The sequence below is a fragment of the Felis catus genome, chromosome A1 (assembly GCF_018350175.1).
Source record: "Felis catus isolate Fca126 chromosome A1, F.catus_Fca126_mat1.0, whole genome shotgun sequence".
NCBI lineage: Eukaryota > Metazoa > Chordata > Mammalia > Carnivora > Felidae > Felis > Felis catus.
In genome coordinates this window covers 101,963-116,810 of record NC_058368.1, presented here as the reverse complement: position 1 = coordinate 116,810, position 14,848 = coordinate 101,963, and the positions used below count along the sequence as shown (strand labels likewise).

Here is a 14,848-nt window from a genome sequence, read left to right as displayed (position 1 = left end):
CCTCAGTCAAAGGGAGGATTGTAAGAAAAGTCAAGAAATTTGAAGGATAATTTTTATTGTGAGACTATTTCTTAGCATCTTATATCCACCTTTTTGGGTCCTCCCTGTGTGACGGCTGGGAAACTCATCCTCAATGTTTTAAGAGATAGAGAAACATTATGTTCCTCTGGGAAGTTGTGCCCCCAAGGAAGGAGCCTCTAGAAGAGAGAGCCCAGGGGGTTCTCCTGGAGCTACCTCTGATGGCTGGGTAAGTCAGGAAGGGGCACTGGGCCTACTTGACACTTCAGATAAATAATTCCTTCCTCTGCTTACATGCCAGGTGGCCTGAGGACAAATGACAAAAGGACAGAAAATCCAGTAACATCACAGACAGTCTCTGAAAAGAAAAAAGACTGTAAAAATGAGAGGTTGTTAAAACCTGCCTTGTTGAAGAGATGTAAAACACTCTAAGGGCAAGGACACAGTACAAAGGTGAGGGGTGCGGAAGTCCCTATTTCTGGCTACTTCTATTTATCCCTCCCCTTCTTCTTCCTGTCCGCCCTCCCCCCCCCCCCCCGCCTTGTTTCCAGATCAGGAGAAACAAGATCTAGCTGATATACTTCCAGTGAACAGCAAAATACTGTCTCCCCCAACTGAAAGTATCTGGCTTCCCTCTGGGCAGCAGGAGACCGGGCCAGAAGGGCTGCAGAGTGCTATGCTCTGGGTCCCCGCTGATCCCCAAGGCCAGTGGGCACAGCTGGGCAAGGGAAGGCTGCAGGCACTGGTGGCTTGTGTGGACACAGCCCAGCTGGACCTGGAGGAGTACTGTCTCTGCCCTCGGGGAACTTGGGGAGGACAGGACACAGGAGCCTAGAGGCACATCAACCATTACAGACAAGTGACCAGAGCTGGCTCTGAGCCTCAGACTGGGAGAGGCAAGAACAGAGAGAAAATGGCAGGATGGGGGACAGTCCCAGAAGGTGTCCCCAAAGAGAGGGGGTGGTGGAACAGACTGGAAAGGGAAGCAGGGACTCGACCCACATATTTGTTTATTCATCCACATCTCCAACAAATATCTATAGCACACACAAGACTCCAGCTTCTGCTGAGGAATCAAGGACATGGGGGCAAATAAACCTGGAAACCCTCACAATCCAGTGGAGAGAACAACCACACCTGTAAGCAATGAGCCCTGAAATAAGGGCTGCATCCACATGGGGACAAGTGGCTGTGTGAGCAGAGAGGGGTTTTGGGCCTTGACCTGGGTCCTGTGTGAGGCTTGGGGGCTGCTGGGCAGACGGCAGGGGAAGTACATGGGGCAGAGGGGCAGCCAGAGAGGGAACGAGAAGTCAAACAAGGATCAGCCCATCTTCCCACCTGGCTTAGGAGCTGGGTGCCCAGGGGACGGGAAGATGAGGAGTGAGGAAGGTGGGGCTCACTCAAAGGGCTGGTAATGCCCAGCTCCAGGGTTTGGGGCTGCTGGGGGGTGGTGCTAGCAGGAGAGAATCATCCTAACCTGAGAAAGGAGGGGCAGGATGGGGCTGACATGGAGGGGACACAAGGTGTTGAGTCAGGATGGAGGGTGAGAACAGGGGAGGCCCAGCAGCCAGGCGGGACAAGCAGTCTCAGAAGGAGCAGGGGTTCCTTCAGTGTTTGAAATGAGGCCAAGTCTTAATGATGTTGTACAAAGCTTCCCCAGGAGACAGTGTATTGACAATATCACTGTGTCCCACCAGCAGGTAGTTGGGAGTTAAATACTCCTTGTCCACTGCACACTGGATCAGGTTCTGGGCTGCCTCCAGGGCTGCAGCATTGGGTGGGGTACCTGCAAAACAGAGTTATCCATCTGTTCTAGGATTCCAGGGCACCCTGCCTAAGGAAGGACCCATTCCAGAATCACCCCTAACCCACCCCTACCACCAAGCTAATATATTCCACTATTGCCATCCTGTAGACAGAAAACCAAGTCAAGACTCAGATTTCTCAGCACCAAAGTTCTTCCCAAATGAAAATAGCAGAGTCTGGGATAAAACATACAATCATTTGGGGATGTAAAGAGCCTTTGTCTGCTGTAAATAGGCCTGCCTGATAGTTCCCTACTGGGGGAATTTAGCCTCCCATAGGATATTTGGCACTGTGTAGAGACATTTTTTGGTTGTCACAGCTAGGCAAGGGGTGATACAAGTATCTGGTGGCAGAAGCCAGGGATGCTGCTAAACGTCCTACAATGTACAGGGCAGCCCCTATACAAAGAATTACCTGATCCAAGATGTCAATAGTGCTGAAGCTGAGAAACCTTGCTTTGGCCACAGATATGCTTCCTGCACCTTCATATGCTCAGCCCCATCTGCAGGTACCTTCCTGGGTCACCCCTCGCCCCACTCAGTGTCCATTTTAGTATCAGCCTGAACCAGCCCCAAGTGGCAAAGTCTCCTCTTCCCAGAGGTTCAGCAAAAGGCCTCGGAGTCTAAACAAACCCTGGTCAAGAGCTGGGAGCAATGACAATTCTCAGTGTACACTTTGGATGCAGAGACAGGGGCTCATTCAGGGCTGTGGCAAATAAGGCAAGGGTCCCTACATTGGTGCCATCATAAAAAACTTAGCAAAACATATGCACAAAGATATTTTCCTCTTGTCTTGTCAGAAGAGAGAGGCATTTGGTTGGATGTGTGTGGGCATTATGCCTGGGGGATGGGGGTCATTCCTGGTCACACTTAGCTTCGTCAAACATCAAATCAGAAGCTCAGTAAGTCCAAGATATGCAGGCTCTCAGTGATGCCTGAGTTTGATGCTGTTGTTGTCCACGTGAGACACACTCTTTCAGACACCATACCATGAAAGGTCATTGTCACTGCCCAAAGCATCCACTTACCCAAGAAGGTCCCCATGAAGGCAATGCCCAGGGCAATGTCATTGTAGCCAGGAGCACGGGAGCCTTGGACATTCCAGCCCACTCCTTCATAAATGACACCATCCTGCCCCACAAGGAAGCTAAAGGACCATGACAGGAGAAGGAAATCAGCATGACAGGCACTCTGCAATTGTTTCATTTATTCATCCAATCACTCATTCATTCAATCACTCATGCCTTTACTTAGCAGACACTGATTAGTCATTAAATTCTAAGCACTGAGTTACAAAAAAGACAGTCTTTGCCAGAGGTGTGCTGGTAAACCAGCTGTCATCAGAAAAGGGGAAGGGCAGGAAGCCCTGGTTTATGCCCTTTATTGATTTCTGTGGTGTAAAACTCCCACCATGGCTGATTTTAATCCACCAGTGATTTAACAAAGGTTCACAAAATTCCTGGATCTCCCAGGGATCCCCTCTCATGAGCGCATCCAGGTCTAGCACACTGCTGCTTCCCCAAGGAGCTCACAGACTAGGGAGAAAAGAGTGACAGCTGCCATCCCTGCAACCTGGCTTTCCTCATACCTTGCCAGTGTTTCCCCGGTGATCTGTGGCCACCTTACCACTAAAGACAAAATACACTTCTCCAGCCCTACCTTGCTGATCCCTCTGTATCCTCAAACATTCTCTCCCCTTTACTTCCATCACACCCCACTCTCCCAGTTGTCTTCTGTGGCTGTCCCTCATTCCTCTGCACCTTGTCTCCCTGTGTCCTTTCCTTAAATGTGGGGTACCTCAAGATGCTGCCCAGGACAAACCCATCTACCTCCTTGAAGATAACTTCAACTGCCATTGAGCAAAATTCATGTGTCCACACCTGTGCCACCTTCTTCCCCACCAGTTCCCCTTTCCAGGCTCCCCGTCTTAGTGAAAGGCACCACCTCCTGTCCTTCCATTGGTCCCAGCCAGGAATATGAGTATGAGCCCACCGCTTCATCCCTCAGTAACCATGGATTGTCCACCGCATCTTGCAACCACTGTCCCTGATCAACCCTGGCATCCTCATCACCAACATTACACTAATCTCCACTGACCTCTTAGATCTGTCTGCTTCTCCCCATGACAGCCTCATCACCACCCTGGTCTTGCTTGAATTGATCTCACCACCTGCAGATTTGTCCTTTTCTGTTCCATTCCTGAAGCTGTGAATGATCTTCCTGATACAAATCTTATCTCAAACCTGCTTTTATGCCCTTGGCACACAGTGGGCACACACTCCCCAGATTAAGTGAGAAGATCCCTCATAATATGCCCCTTGTTTGCCTCCTTACCTTCCACCATCCCTCTCTTTGGCATCTGTTTTTATCATTATTATTATTTAAAAATTTTTAAATGTTTACTTATTTTTGAGAGAGCGAGAATGCAAGCTGGGGAGGGGCAGAGAAAGAGGGAAAGAGGATGGAAGTAGGCTGTGCACTGACAGCAGCAAGCCTGATGCAGGGCTCTAACTCACAAACTGCAAGATCGGGACCTGAGCCAAAGTTGGACACTCAACTGATTGAACCACCGAGGCATCCCAGCATCTATTTTTATTATGATAAACTTCCCTCAGCTTCTCAAAGACACCATTATCAGGCTGGCATCCAGGACTTTCCACAGAGGTCCTTTCTCTCTGCCCAAAACACTCTTCCCCCTCCTCCGATGAGCTCACTCATTTCTTAGATCCCAGTTGATATGTCATCTCTTGAGTAGTGCTTTCTTCACACCCAATTCCCCCGCAAGCTACCAAGAGGTAAAAATGTCTCCTGTTTACACTCTGCACCCTCTATAATAACACTTAATGCACTCTATTAGGCCTTATTCATTTAGTTATCTTTCTCCTTCAGCAGTTTTAGCTCCATCAAGGCAAGAACCATATCTGTGCTACATCTGCTAGTGTCCCCAGAGTGTAGCCTCATGCCACAAAGAGTAGGCACTCAGTGTTCTCAGTGAATTAATTTATAGCAAGTGGGTATTTACTCCTGACTACAGATCACCGGTGATCTTTCTCACCTCAGGGTGAGAAAATGGCAGGGTCATGAAAGTTATGGCACAAGGTATACAATAAAGGTCAAAGTCAAGGGACAGGAAACTGGCTACTGAAACCTGAATGGGAAAAGGGAAAGGTCCTCTCTCAGCACCCATCACTTTCGAGGTTAGGTTCAAAACATAGAGTCAATATTCAGGTATCTATTATGACCAAAGAGAACAACCCTGTGAATAATCCTGCATTGCAGGATCTATAAAAGCACTTGACAAGTCTTAACAGATGAAAGGTGTTGGAGGAAGCTTTCTCCTATTTTGAAAGGGTTGTAACTATAACAGGATGGAGAGAGGAGAGGCCATCACCCCAAAATCACATACTAAGTAATGGTAAATCCAGCTAAGGAAGGGCCATTGCACACAGCTATGCTTCTTGCACCCTGCACAGAGTGCCTGGCCAGGAGGCAAGGAAGGACTAAAATCCAGCTCCACTAGCTAATCCATAAAGTCTCTAGAGGAAGGGCCTCCTTGATTAATGTGTACAAATATGCTATCTAGGCTAGTGCTATCTATGCTAGTCCATCCTGAGACTTAACATTCAGTGTGATTGTTTCTGATGGATATGAGATGGTATCTAACCTACCTGTGAACTTGGAAAGCACGCTGCAAGAAGTTTCTATTCTCCCATTAGGTCAGTGTGCTTTTTATTAAAGGATTACAGATCTTGGCATTAGAGCAATCAGAGGATATTATCTGGTGCCTCCCCCTGCCTTCAGACAGGAAGTATTCTCTATAGGCTTCACAATCTTGCATGTGTATGACTTCTAATATCTTGCCAGCAGTCTTGACCTCCATCATATCTATATACAATCTTTAAAAATGACACATTTTGAGGGGCACCTGGGTGACTCAGTTGGTAAGGCATCTGACTTTATTTCAGCTCAGGTCATGATCTCATGGTTCGTGGGATCCAGCCCCTTGACGGGCACTGCTGACAGTGGAAAGCCTGCATGGGATTCTCTCTCCCTCTCTCTCTGCCCTTCCTGCACTTGCACTCATGCTCGCTCACTCTCTCTAAAAACATATAAATAAACTTTAAAAAAATAGACACATTTTGAGAACATATTCAAGGAGAATGACCACCCCATTAGCTATATCCTAAGTAAGGCTCACCTAGGGTTGTGTGAAAAATCAACATGGTCATAGATGGAGCACCTTTCATATGGCAGGCACTCAGTAAACATTACTTTCCTTTGTCTCCCATTCGAAGGTTCAGAGTCTGCTCCGAGGTAAAAGAAGCCTATATATCCTCAGGTCCACTTACTTATACCCAATGTCACATGAATTCAGTCTGTCTATGAAGAAGGACTGGATATCTTGGACCAGCAGGTGGCACTCATCAGACATGATGCAGGTTCTCCCAGCGGTGTGGAAAATGACAACATACTTAGCTGGGAGGTTCATCTTGGGACAGTGCGTCTTCCTGGCCTCCCATGCAGATCGAGGGACAATGTTGGAGCAAGCTGGGGAGGGGAGCCAGAAAACATCAACGTGTGGACTCGTGCCCACTCATGCCAACCACCTCAATACTGAACATCCCCATGCCATCTGGACATCCTGACCTAACCCTGACTGTGGAACTCAGGAAAGCCCACCTGGTAGTGGGGTATATCTGCATGGTAGGATTGGATTCAAAAGGCAGGAATCATAGACATGGGATCTAACCTTAAAATAGAACCCAGAGGAGTGTGTGAATGTTGATCCTAAGGGTACATGGATACTCATTCCCAAGAGCAAAGGGTACTTATTTATCTGTATGATTGTCTTGTGTATATGTGGATGTACATGCATAACAGGGTCTTTTGGACAAATCAGTTGAATTTTCATCTGAAAGCATGTCTTTGAGACTCACTTGTAAGCCCTAAAACTCTGTCAGTGTAAGCAATTATTAATATTAGCAGATGGCTAATCCAAAGACAGAGATCAGATTTACTCAGAGCTTTCACATAATAGAGCTAATTATCTTTAAAACCTTATTAAGTCCAGGAAAAGGCCAAAAGTGGTTATTAACTACACTGTCAGTTTTGGGTTTCTTTGAAAGAGAGAGTGAGAGAGAGAGGGCTAGAGCACACCCTTGCACAGCATAAGCAGGGAAGGGACAGAGGGAGGGAGACGGAGGGAGGGAAAGAGAATCTTAAGCAGGGTCCACGCCCAGCGCAGAGCCTGATGGGGACTCAATCTCATAACCATGAGATCATGACCTCAGCCTAAATCAAGAGTCAGATGCTTAACCAAATGAACCACATAGATGCCCCTATTTTTTTTTTTTTTTGAAGTAAACTCTACTACCAACATGGTGCTGGAACTCATGACCCCAAGATCCAGAGTCACGTGCTCTACCAGCCAGTTGCCCCTTAACTATACTGGTTTTGATGTTGTAATTTGTTAAACCCCAAATATACCTTTTATCTAGTGTTTATTACCTGAATTACACTAACCCCTTCCTCTGAAGTCAGTATAGGTGGTGACTTAAGCACTTCAATCGATCAATGTTATTCAGGCTCTTATATTCAGAAAGATGCGCATTTGTGCTTTTGTGCTTGTCTGTGTTAGATGCCTATCCCTCTCCATGTTTTCTTCCTCCACAGTACTTTTCACCTTATAACATATCAAATATTTTACTTGCTTATTTGCTTATTTGCTTATTGTCTTTTTCTACTCTCTAGGTTGAAACTTTATAAGGCTACTGCTTATGTGTTTTATTCCATGATATCTCTTCAGTGACTAATTGTTGACTGACTCAAGAAATTAGTACACATATATTATACCAGGCTAATGCCATAGCTCTATCATTCTCGGAGTCTGAGGTATAAAGGGGTGACCTGGAGAGTCCGTCTCAAATTGTACCAGCCCCAAAGTTTCAGAGTTGGATGACCAGTTGCCTATCAGAAGGGATCCAATGAGAGCTTGGCTAAAAAAGTCACTCTCAATGGCATTTGGAAGTTATAAGGGCATGGGGTGGGGAGTAGGTTTAAAGGGAGGCCCGGTAGGGTTGAAAGTCTTACCTTTCTTAGGACTTGCCTTCTGCAGAGGGGCCAGGCAGTTTTCACCTTTCACAAGAAGTGGCTGAACATACATGGAGGACAGGTGGCCCTTCTGGATTGCATAGGAGATCAGACCCTCCATGGCTGACAGGGCAGCAGGGCTAGGACTGTGGCCTGAAAGAGAGCTATCTGTGGTAACCTGGGTCTGGCCTGAGTTTCAGGGTATTGTGGGAGAAGGATGAGAGGCCCTGCCAGCCCCTACGTAGCTGTTGGAGGGGAACTGGCTCATCCCCCAGGTTGGAAAGCCTAAAAGTCAAGGATCCACCTGGTCTAGGATGAAGACCTTTCCCAGTGACCTGATAAGACTTCATTTTTTGCTCTTTCTCCGTGGAGAGCTGGAAGGCAGCACTATGCTCTGGAGTGCTCAGCTGGCTGGGCCAGGGTTTCCCATTGGCAGGCACCCTTCCAGGCATGTGCCAGCCTCTTTACCTGTATTAACTTCTTTGATCCTCACCACAAACCTCTGAGGTGGATGCTATTATTAGCCCCATATTTATAGAGAGGAACTTGAGGCTCCAAAATGTAATGTGCTCAAGACCCCAGAGGAAACAGGGTGACACTGAGATAGCAATAAGTGGTCACAAAAACAAACCAAGCTGAACACACAGTCCTCTGGCATGCTGGAAACCACCCTGAAATTAGAAAAGAAAAGTGTGGCCTTGCCTTCTGATTCTTCTCCTTGGGTCACTTCCTCTCTGGAGCTCAGGCTGTACTCTGTATAACAGCAACCAGGAAACTTGTCTGGATTTTCTCACAGAGTATTGTGAGGGGACAGTGAGAAACTATCTGAGCAAGAATTTTAATAGTAAGAGTGCACAAACTCAGTGGAATGGTCCTGGAGCATGTATGCTAGGACATGGGCTGGGGGGAATGGGCAGCAGTAAGAATAAAAGAAAGTGGAAAGGACTCAGGGATTGGAGGCCTCAGAGTGGTTTTAAAAATTATACAGAAAATCTTGGGATAAGAGAGATGGGAGGAGGAGGTTCCTGGCAAGAAATGGGAAACAGGGCCTGGCACTGAAGAAGGGTGAGAGCCAGAGAGGAAGATGTGAGTCACTGATAGAAGAGAGCAGAAGCCCACATTCCTCCATGATGAGTGCATAATGGTGACAAGGCTGCAGAGAGAACTCTGGACAGCACCTCCTCTGTGAGACTGTCAGAGGGAAAGGAGCCAACTCAGAGACTGAGAAGGAAACCAGAGCAGGAGGAAGAGAACTAATACCATTCATTCATGGAAGCCAAAGGAGAGGGGAACTCCAGGAGAGTGGATCATTGGGGAAGTAGGAGGTCGAAGAGTCAGTGCGGAAACAAAGAAGTGGGTAACTCTTCGGAGAAGGGCAGCTGGAATGACCATTACCTTCCTTGGTGCCAAAGAAAGCAAAGCCCAGGGAGATGTGGTTGTAGCCCTGGGTGTGCATGCCTTGGATGTTCCAGCCAACACCTTCATACACCCTGCCATCGTCTCCAACCAGGAAGCTGTGAAGCAGGGAGATACAGGCTGAGTGGCTGGCACCGTGGTGTATCCCACAAGAGGAACCACTTACCAACCTCCAAAGGGAGAAGTGCTCAAGCTGTGCTCACTACAGGGAATTTTCATGGACTTGTCCCAGACAATGGATAGTCCAAGTCATTTATATTCCCTTAGAATTCAGAAACTACCCCCACACTGCCTACCTTCTTTGCTCAAATGCCTAGGTTTTATGTAAATCATTCTACACACTCAGGAGGAGGAGAGGTCCTGGTGCCATCACAGTAACTAACACAGACTCAATTACACTGTGAGATTCTTCTCAGCCTCAAACATGGCTTTCCTTCCTCTAAAATGCATGCTACCTGTGTCATCTCCACGTAAGCTGCTCATGTGATTTCTCTTACATAGATCTATCTTACACAAATTTCTCAGGAAGTAGCTCCTCAGAAAAGCACACGGACACAGGCAGTTTATTTGATAAGGGGTCCCAGAAGCCAGAGTGAGGGAGCAAGGAGAGCAAGTCAGAAGCAAGAAACCCAACAAAGCATGTGCAATGCAATTGGGCTGGCTTCACAATGGCCACCTGGGGCTTAGAATCATTACCCACTCCCCACCACCCACCACCCACCACCAGACAGGGTGAACTTCCAAGGAACTGAGTACATGGACCTAAGATTGTCCCTGAGAAGGGCCAGGGGCTGAGGAAGTTATCTACAACCCCTGCCTGCCAGGGGGGTATTAACTCCCCTTCACCATCAGAGATGATGAAAGTCTGAAGTGGAAAAGCAGAGAGATGCAGAGGGTACTGGAAGTGAGAAGCCATTACCATGCATAGGGACTGTCCATAACTGGGTGAGGTCAGAGATAAGCCAAGGGCACGTGGTCCTGGACACTAAAAGGGTCCACTGGAGTGGCCACTAGGGTAAGAGATGTCTCACAAAGTGGGAGCCCCCTGAATGTGGTGAAGTGGGACATGCAGCAGGCAAAGAGCCAGTTTTGAGCCAGTCTGGGCTCCACAACTTTGCAGTTGTGTGACTCTGAGCAAATCAAACAACGTCCTTGCCTTAGTCCCCTCACCTGGACCATGGGGATAGTAATGCATGCCTGACCAACCTTGGTGGAGCAAATGAATTCATGCACACAGTAGTCATTTGTAACTGTCAATGTGTTATGTGAACTAGGTTTGGGGGGGCATATACGTATAGTTATTACTTAACCTTCCTTGCTTTCTTTTAGATCTCACAGAAAATTCAAAAGGATTTGGAATTTTGTAGGGGTTTAATATTTTACTCAATATCAACCCAATATAACCTCAACCTGGTAAGTGGAGAGCAGAGATGAGTAAGGCCAAGAGAAGTGTCACAAGCAGTATCATTGATCACGTACTCTCACATATCCCTTGTCTCTTACTTGTAGGCCACGTCACACCAGCTGTTGTTGTGCACATGATGGTCCCAGAGTTCCCACAGCCTCTGACTACATGCAGTCCGGTTGTGACACTCCAGTCCAGGGACATGGTGCGTGACAAAGAAATCCACAGGCCTGGTCAGTGGAGTGCTGCAGCCAACAGCTTCTGCCCCCCACTCCTTGTGAGAGACCACTGTGGAGACATCAGTGGGGTAACCACAAGGGTGAGGAGGTTATCACTCGGCGCATCCTGCTCCATCACTGTCTCACTAACCCCCTGGGCCATGGGTGCCATTCTGGGCTGAGTCTGCTTCTTGAGGATAGAAGAGTCCTGGGAGGAGGCCTTCAGCAGGCAGGCACACCCTCTGCTTCTTACCTCCACATCCCTTCCGCTGTTCCCATTGCAGAGTATGCACCTGTCCAGAGAAGCCTGGATGCTCTGCTCCCTCATACAGGGCATCCCTACCTGGGACAGACTCCATCCTGCAGCTCCTGCCCTGCTCTGCTCTAGGACCCCTGCTTTCAGGAAGCAGCTCCTTCCCACTGCTTCCCCGGGGAAAGCCTGAGAGGCCCATCTGGGCAGCACTAATGCCCCCAGTGCACACTATGTTCACTGACAGTTTGCTCTGGGGCTCTGTGTCCTTTGTCCTGTTCTGAGTGATTCCTGAAGGGACTATATCTCCTCCTCAGCCTAGGGACTCTCTCAAGGTATGGCCTGACTCTCCCTTTCAGTTGGACGACTCCCTGAGGGCAGGGTGTAGGTCTCCACCCTCAGGCGAGGGGGTCCTTAGTGAAGAGGATGAATCTCCCTGTCCTGGTTTCTGCCCTCTCCCAATAACACCTGGACCCCCAAGGCCTGTGGCATCCTAGCAGGTGGTTTGCTCCGTCCACTGTCTCAGCCCCATGCATTCTCATACCAGCCACAAGGGGCAGTGCAGACCTCAGAAGCACTGGTCACAGCAGATACCCAGCTATCCTTAAGCCTCCTCACCATTGAGACCAAGTCTTCCTTTATCAATAAGCTGAGAGATGTTGCCAAACAGGTCCTGAAGGCCCTCTGATATGCGTTTGGCTTGTGTTTCATTCCAGGAGAAAGCACCTGCAGAGAAACATTCAATTTTGCATCAGTCCTCAGAGAACCCCAGTACTAGCCATCTCAGTGACAGACTCAGGCCAGATCACTGAGGCCCTTCCAGGAGACCCTATTAGGCTGTCAGAAGGACTACCTCCAGTAGCAACATGTGCATGCTTTTCTCCAACACCAACTCCAGGGAATATCCCAGAACATAGTTAAATAGCCAAGAGCAGGAAGTTGGAAATATATCCGTTTCTCATGAGCTACATCTATACACATAATTGGGGGAAAAATGCAACCTGGAAATAAATGTGTCCAAGCATCTCAAAAGGACAAGGTCCTCTTTTGTATGGATTTTACTGAATAGAAACAATGGGAAGATGATATGGAGAAGGGATTAGAATTACTTGCACAAATCAAGTCTGTTCCTCCAGGGCTGATTTGGGGGCATGTGCTGTGCCCAAGCTCCTGTGTGTGGAACTGACATCCCTATCTCCGAGGACTTTCTCTTATTGAAAAAAGCATAAACCCCTGATTGACTCTGATTGACATAGAAATCATACAGACAGAACCATTGCTCCCGTTGTGCAAGTGCAAAGTCCTTCATGTGCATTATCTCATTTAATCCTCAAAAACTTTGGGAAATCATAACATTATCTCATTTTCAGCTGGGAAAATTAAGGTTTCAAGGACTGAGTAGTTTGCTTAAAATCATTGCTGGAGGCAGGTCAAGGATTTGAAATAGGTTTACAGAGTCCAAATTCTGTGTTCTAAATGCAAAGTTATTCTTTCTCCCTAAGGAGAAAGCACATTCTCTGCTGTGAGATTAGATGATCCTTCTTAGTTACCCACTGTTCCAGTAAAAGAAAACTCACTCCAGCTCCCAAGACCCAGCAAGACAGGAAGCCACAGCAGCATTCTCATGTGGTCCCAGGACACGGATGAGAAAGTGTGGACCTTGGCCCTGGGAGAGACACTGACAGTTAACCCAACTGTGCTTTACTCCTCAAACAGGGCACCCATCCCAATGCATGGAACCCCTGTCTGCTTCCCTGCCAAACTATGGGCTTCCTGTGGGCCAGTGCCTGAGTGGGACTCTCAGGGTCCCCAGCACATATCAGGTGCTCCTTGGATGGGTAAACACCCTCATCCTGTTTTCCTGGGCAACTAGATTTCATTGAGTGGCTACTATGTACAAAGCCAGTATGGACACTCACACAAGCAACCTTATTTAATCCTTATACTAACTGTGCAATGTAGGATTGTTAACCCCCATTCTTATAGAAAAGAGTTGCAAGCTCCAGCAATAAGAGAACTCAGAAATCCAAACACACATGGATGGGTCTTGTGCAGAGAATTCCTTCCCAGTTGGGAATGGTGTGAGGGTGAGGGAGGGCACAAGAGGGTACTGACAAGAGTCAGCAGGGGGTCCCCTGTTCTGGGGCAGAGGAGATATGGTCTTAACACTCCATGTGGTACAGTCCTCTTCCAAGGGAGAGGCTTCTCAACAAGAAACACACTCACACCCACACTCAGAAATACCTGTGGGTCCCGTGCTGTCCCAGTTCCACAGGTCAGGGTGCAGGCAGTTCCCCTTTCATTGGCTGGAAGTTCCTTCCTTCAGACTTGGCTTCTGGCCCTGCCCTCCTTCTCCAGCTGCCACCTCCTAGGCCTTTAGGATGCCTTTCACCAGAAGGCACTCCCTCCCTGGTAAGGGAGCACCTGGGCTCTGGCTCTCTGGAGAGAAGAAGAACACCTGGATTCCTAACAGAAGGTAGAGAGGGGGCAGAGTTCTGAGGCTCCCCACAGGTTCTGTCCACCCAGAGTAACTGGAAGAGACCAGACTCAGGCTGAAAGCAAGGCCTCACCCTGTGAATAAGCCCAGGTACCGCCTCCCTGGGAAAGGGCATGATTGCCCAAGTCTCCCCGAGCTACTTCCTCATCCCCAGGCTTTGGGAAACCCAGTCAACCCAATATCTGGGAATTCTTGGAATGCCCCAAATCCAGGGGTCAAACTTCACCAACCCAAGATATGCCTCTTTGGCATATTGGTTATTCTGAGCTGGTTATTTTTTAAGGAAATACACAAGAACCGCGAGAAGTTCTGAAAACCAAGAAGTCACCCTTTTGTAAGAGACACATGAATAGGGGAAATCTCCACTTGTAAGGGTGTCTCCTTCAGCACCAGGATGCAGGTATGACTGTCAATCTCCAGAAGCTGCTATCACTGGAGAAAGCAATAATTTATATATGCTTAACTTTGCCCTTGTTTGCTGTGCTTTTCCTGGGGACCTCCCACAACTGACTTCCTGTCCTCAACATCTTTTGTCTTTAGCTAATGATGGTATTTAAGGTGATGGCTTTGGCTATTTAAGGGAGTTACTCAGTTTTCCTGGGGCTCTGGGGCTCTGCCATATATCTATATCTGTATCTATCTATCTATCTATCTATCTATCTATCTATCTATCTATCTATCTATCTATGTATCTATCTATCTATCTATCTATCTATACATCTCTCTCTCTCTCTCTATATATATATATATGAAGTATACAATTTCTTTCTTTTTTTTATGTTTATTCACTTTTTGAGAGACAGAGTGTGAGCAGGGCAGGGGGCAGAGAGAGAGGGAGACATAGAATCCGAAGCAGGCTCCAGGCTCCGAGCTGTCAGCACAGAGCCTGACGCAGGGGTTTAACTCACAGACTATGAGATCACAACCTGAGCTGAAGTCAGACACTCAACCGATTGAGCCACCCAGGCGCCCTGGAAGTATACAATTTCTTAAGATCTCCTTGATTTTCTCCTGTTAATCTGTCTCATGTCAATTTAATTTTTAGTCCATCTAAAGAACTTTGAAAGGCAGAGGAAAACTGTTTTCATCCCCAACAAGACAAGACCTGCTCCAGGAGTGTCAAGGCTGTGGATGGGGGCCACTGACCAA

General features: G+C 47.7%; 1 protein-coding gene across 1 annotated transcript; it reads right to left on the bottom strand.

The window, feature by feature from the left end:
• Positions 1-705: 705 nt before the first annotated feature.
• Positions 706-14,228, bottom strand: LOC101090826 (peptidoglycan recognition protein 4). Its single transcript, XM_023247174.2, has 9 exons — positions 13,447-14,228; positions 12,780-12,868; positions 11,840-11,928; positions 10,833-11,047; positions 9,309-9,427; positions 7,914-8,066; positions 6,173-6,371; positions 2,852-2,970; positions 706-1,804 (listed from the first exon to the last, which is right to left on the bottom strand). The coding sequence occupies exons 2-9, from the start codon at positions 12,826-12,828 to the stop codon at positions 1,626-1,628; spliced, it is 1,122 nt and encodes a 373-aa protein (XP_023102942.2). The 5' UTR covers positions 12,829-12,868; positions 13,447-14,228; the 3' UTR covers positions 706-1,625.
• Positions 14,229-14,848: the final 620 nt, after the last annotated feature.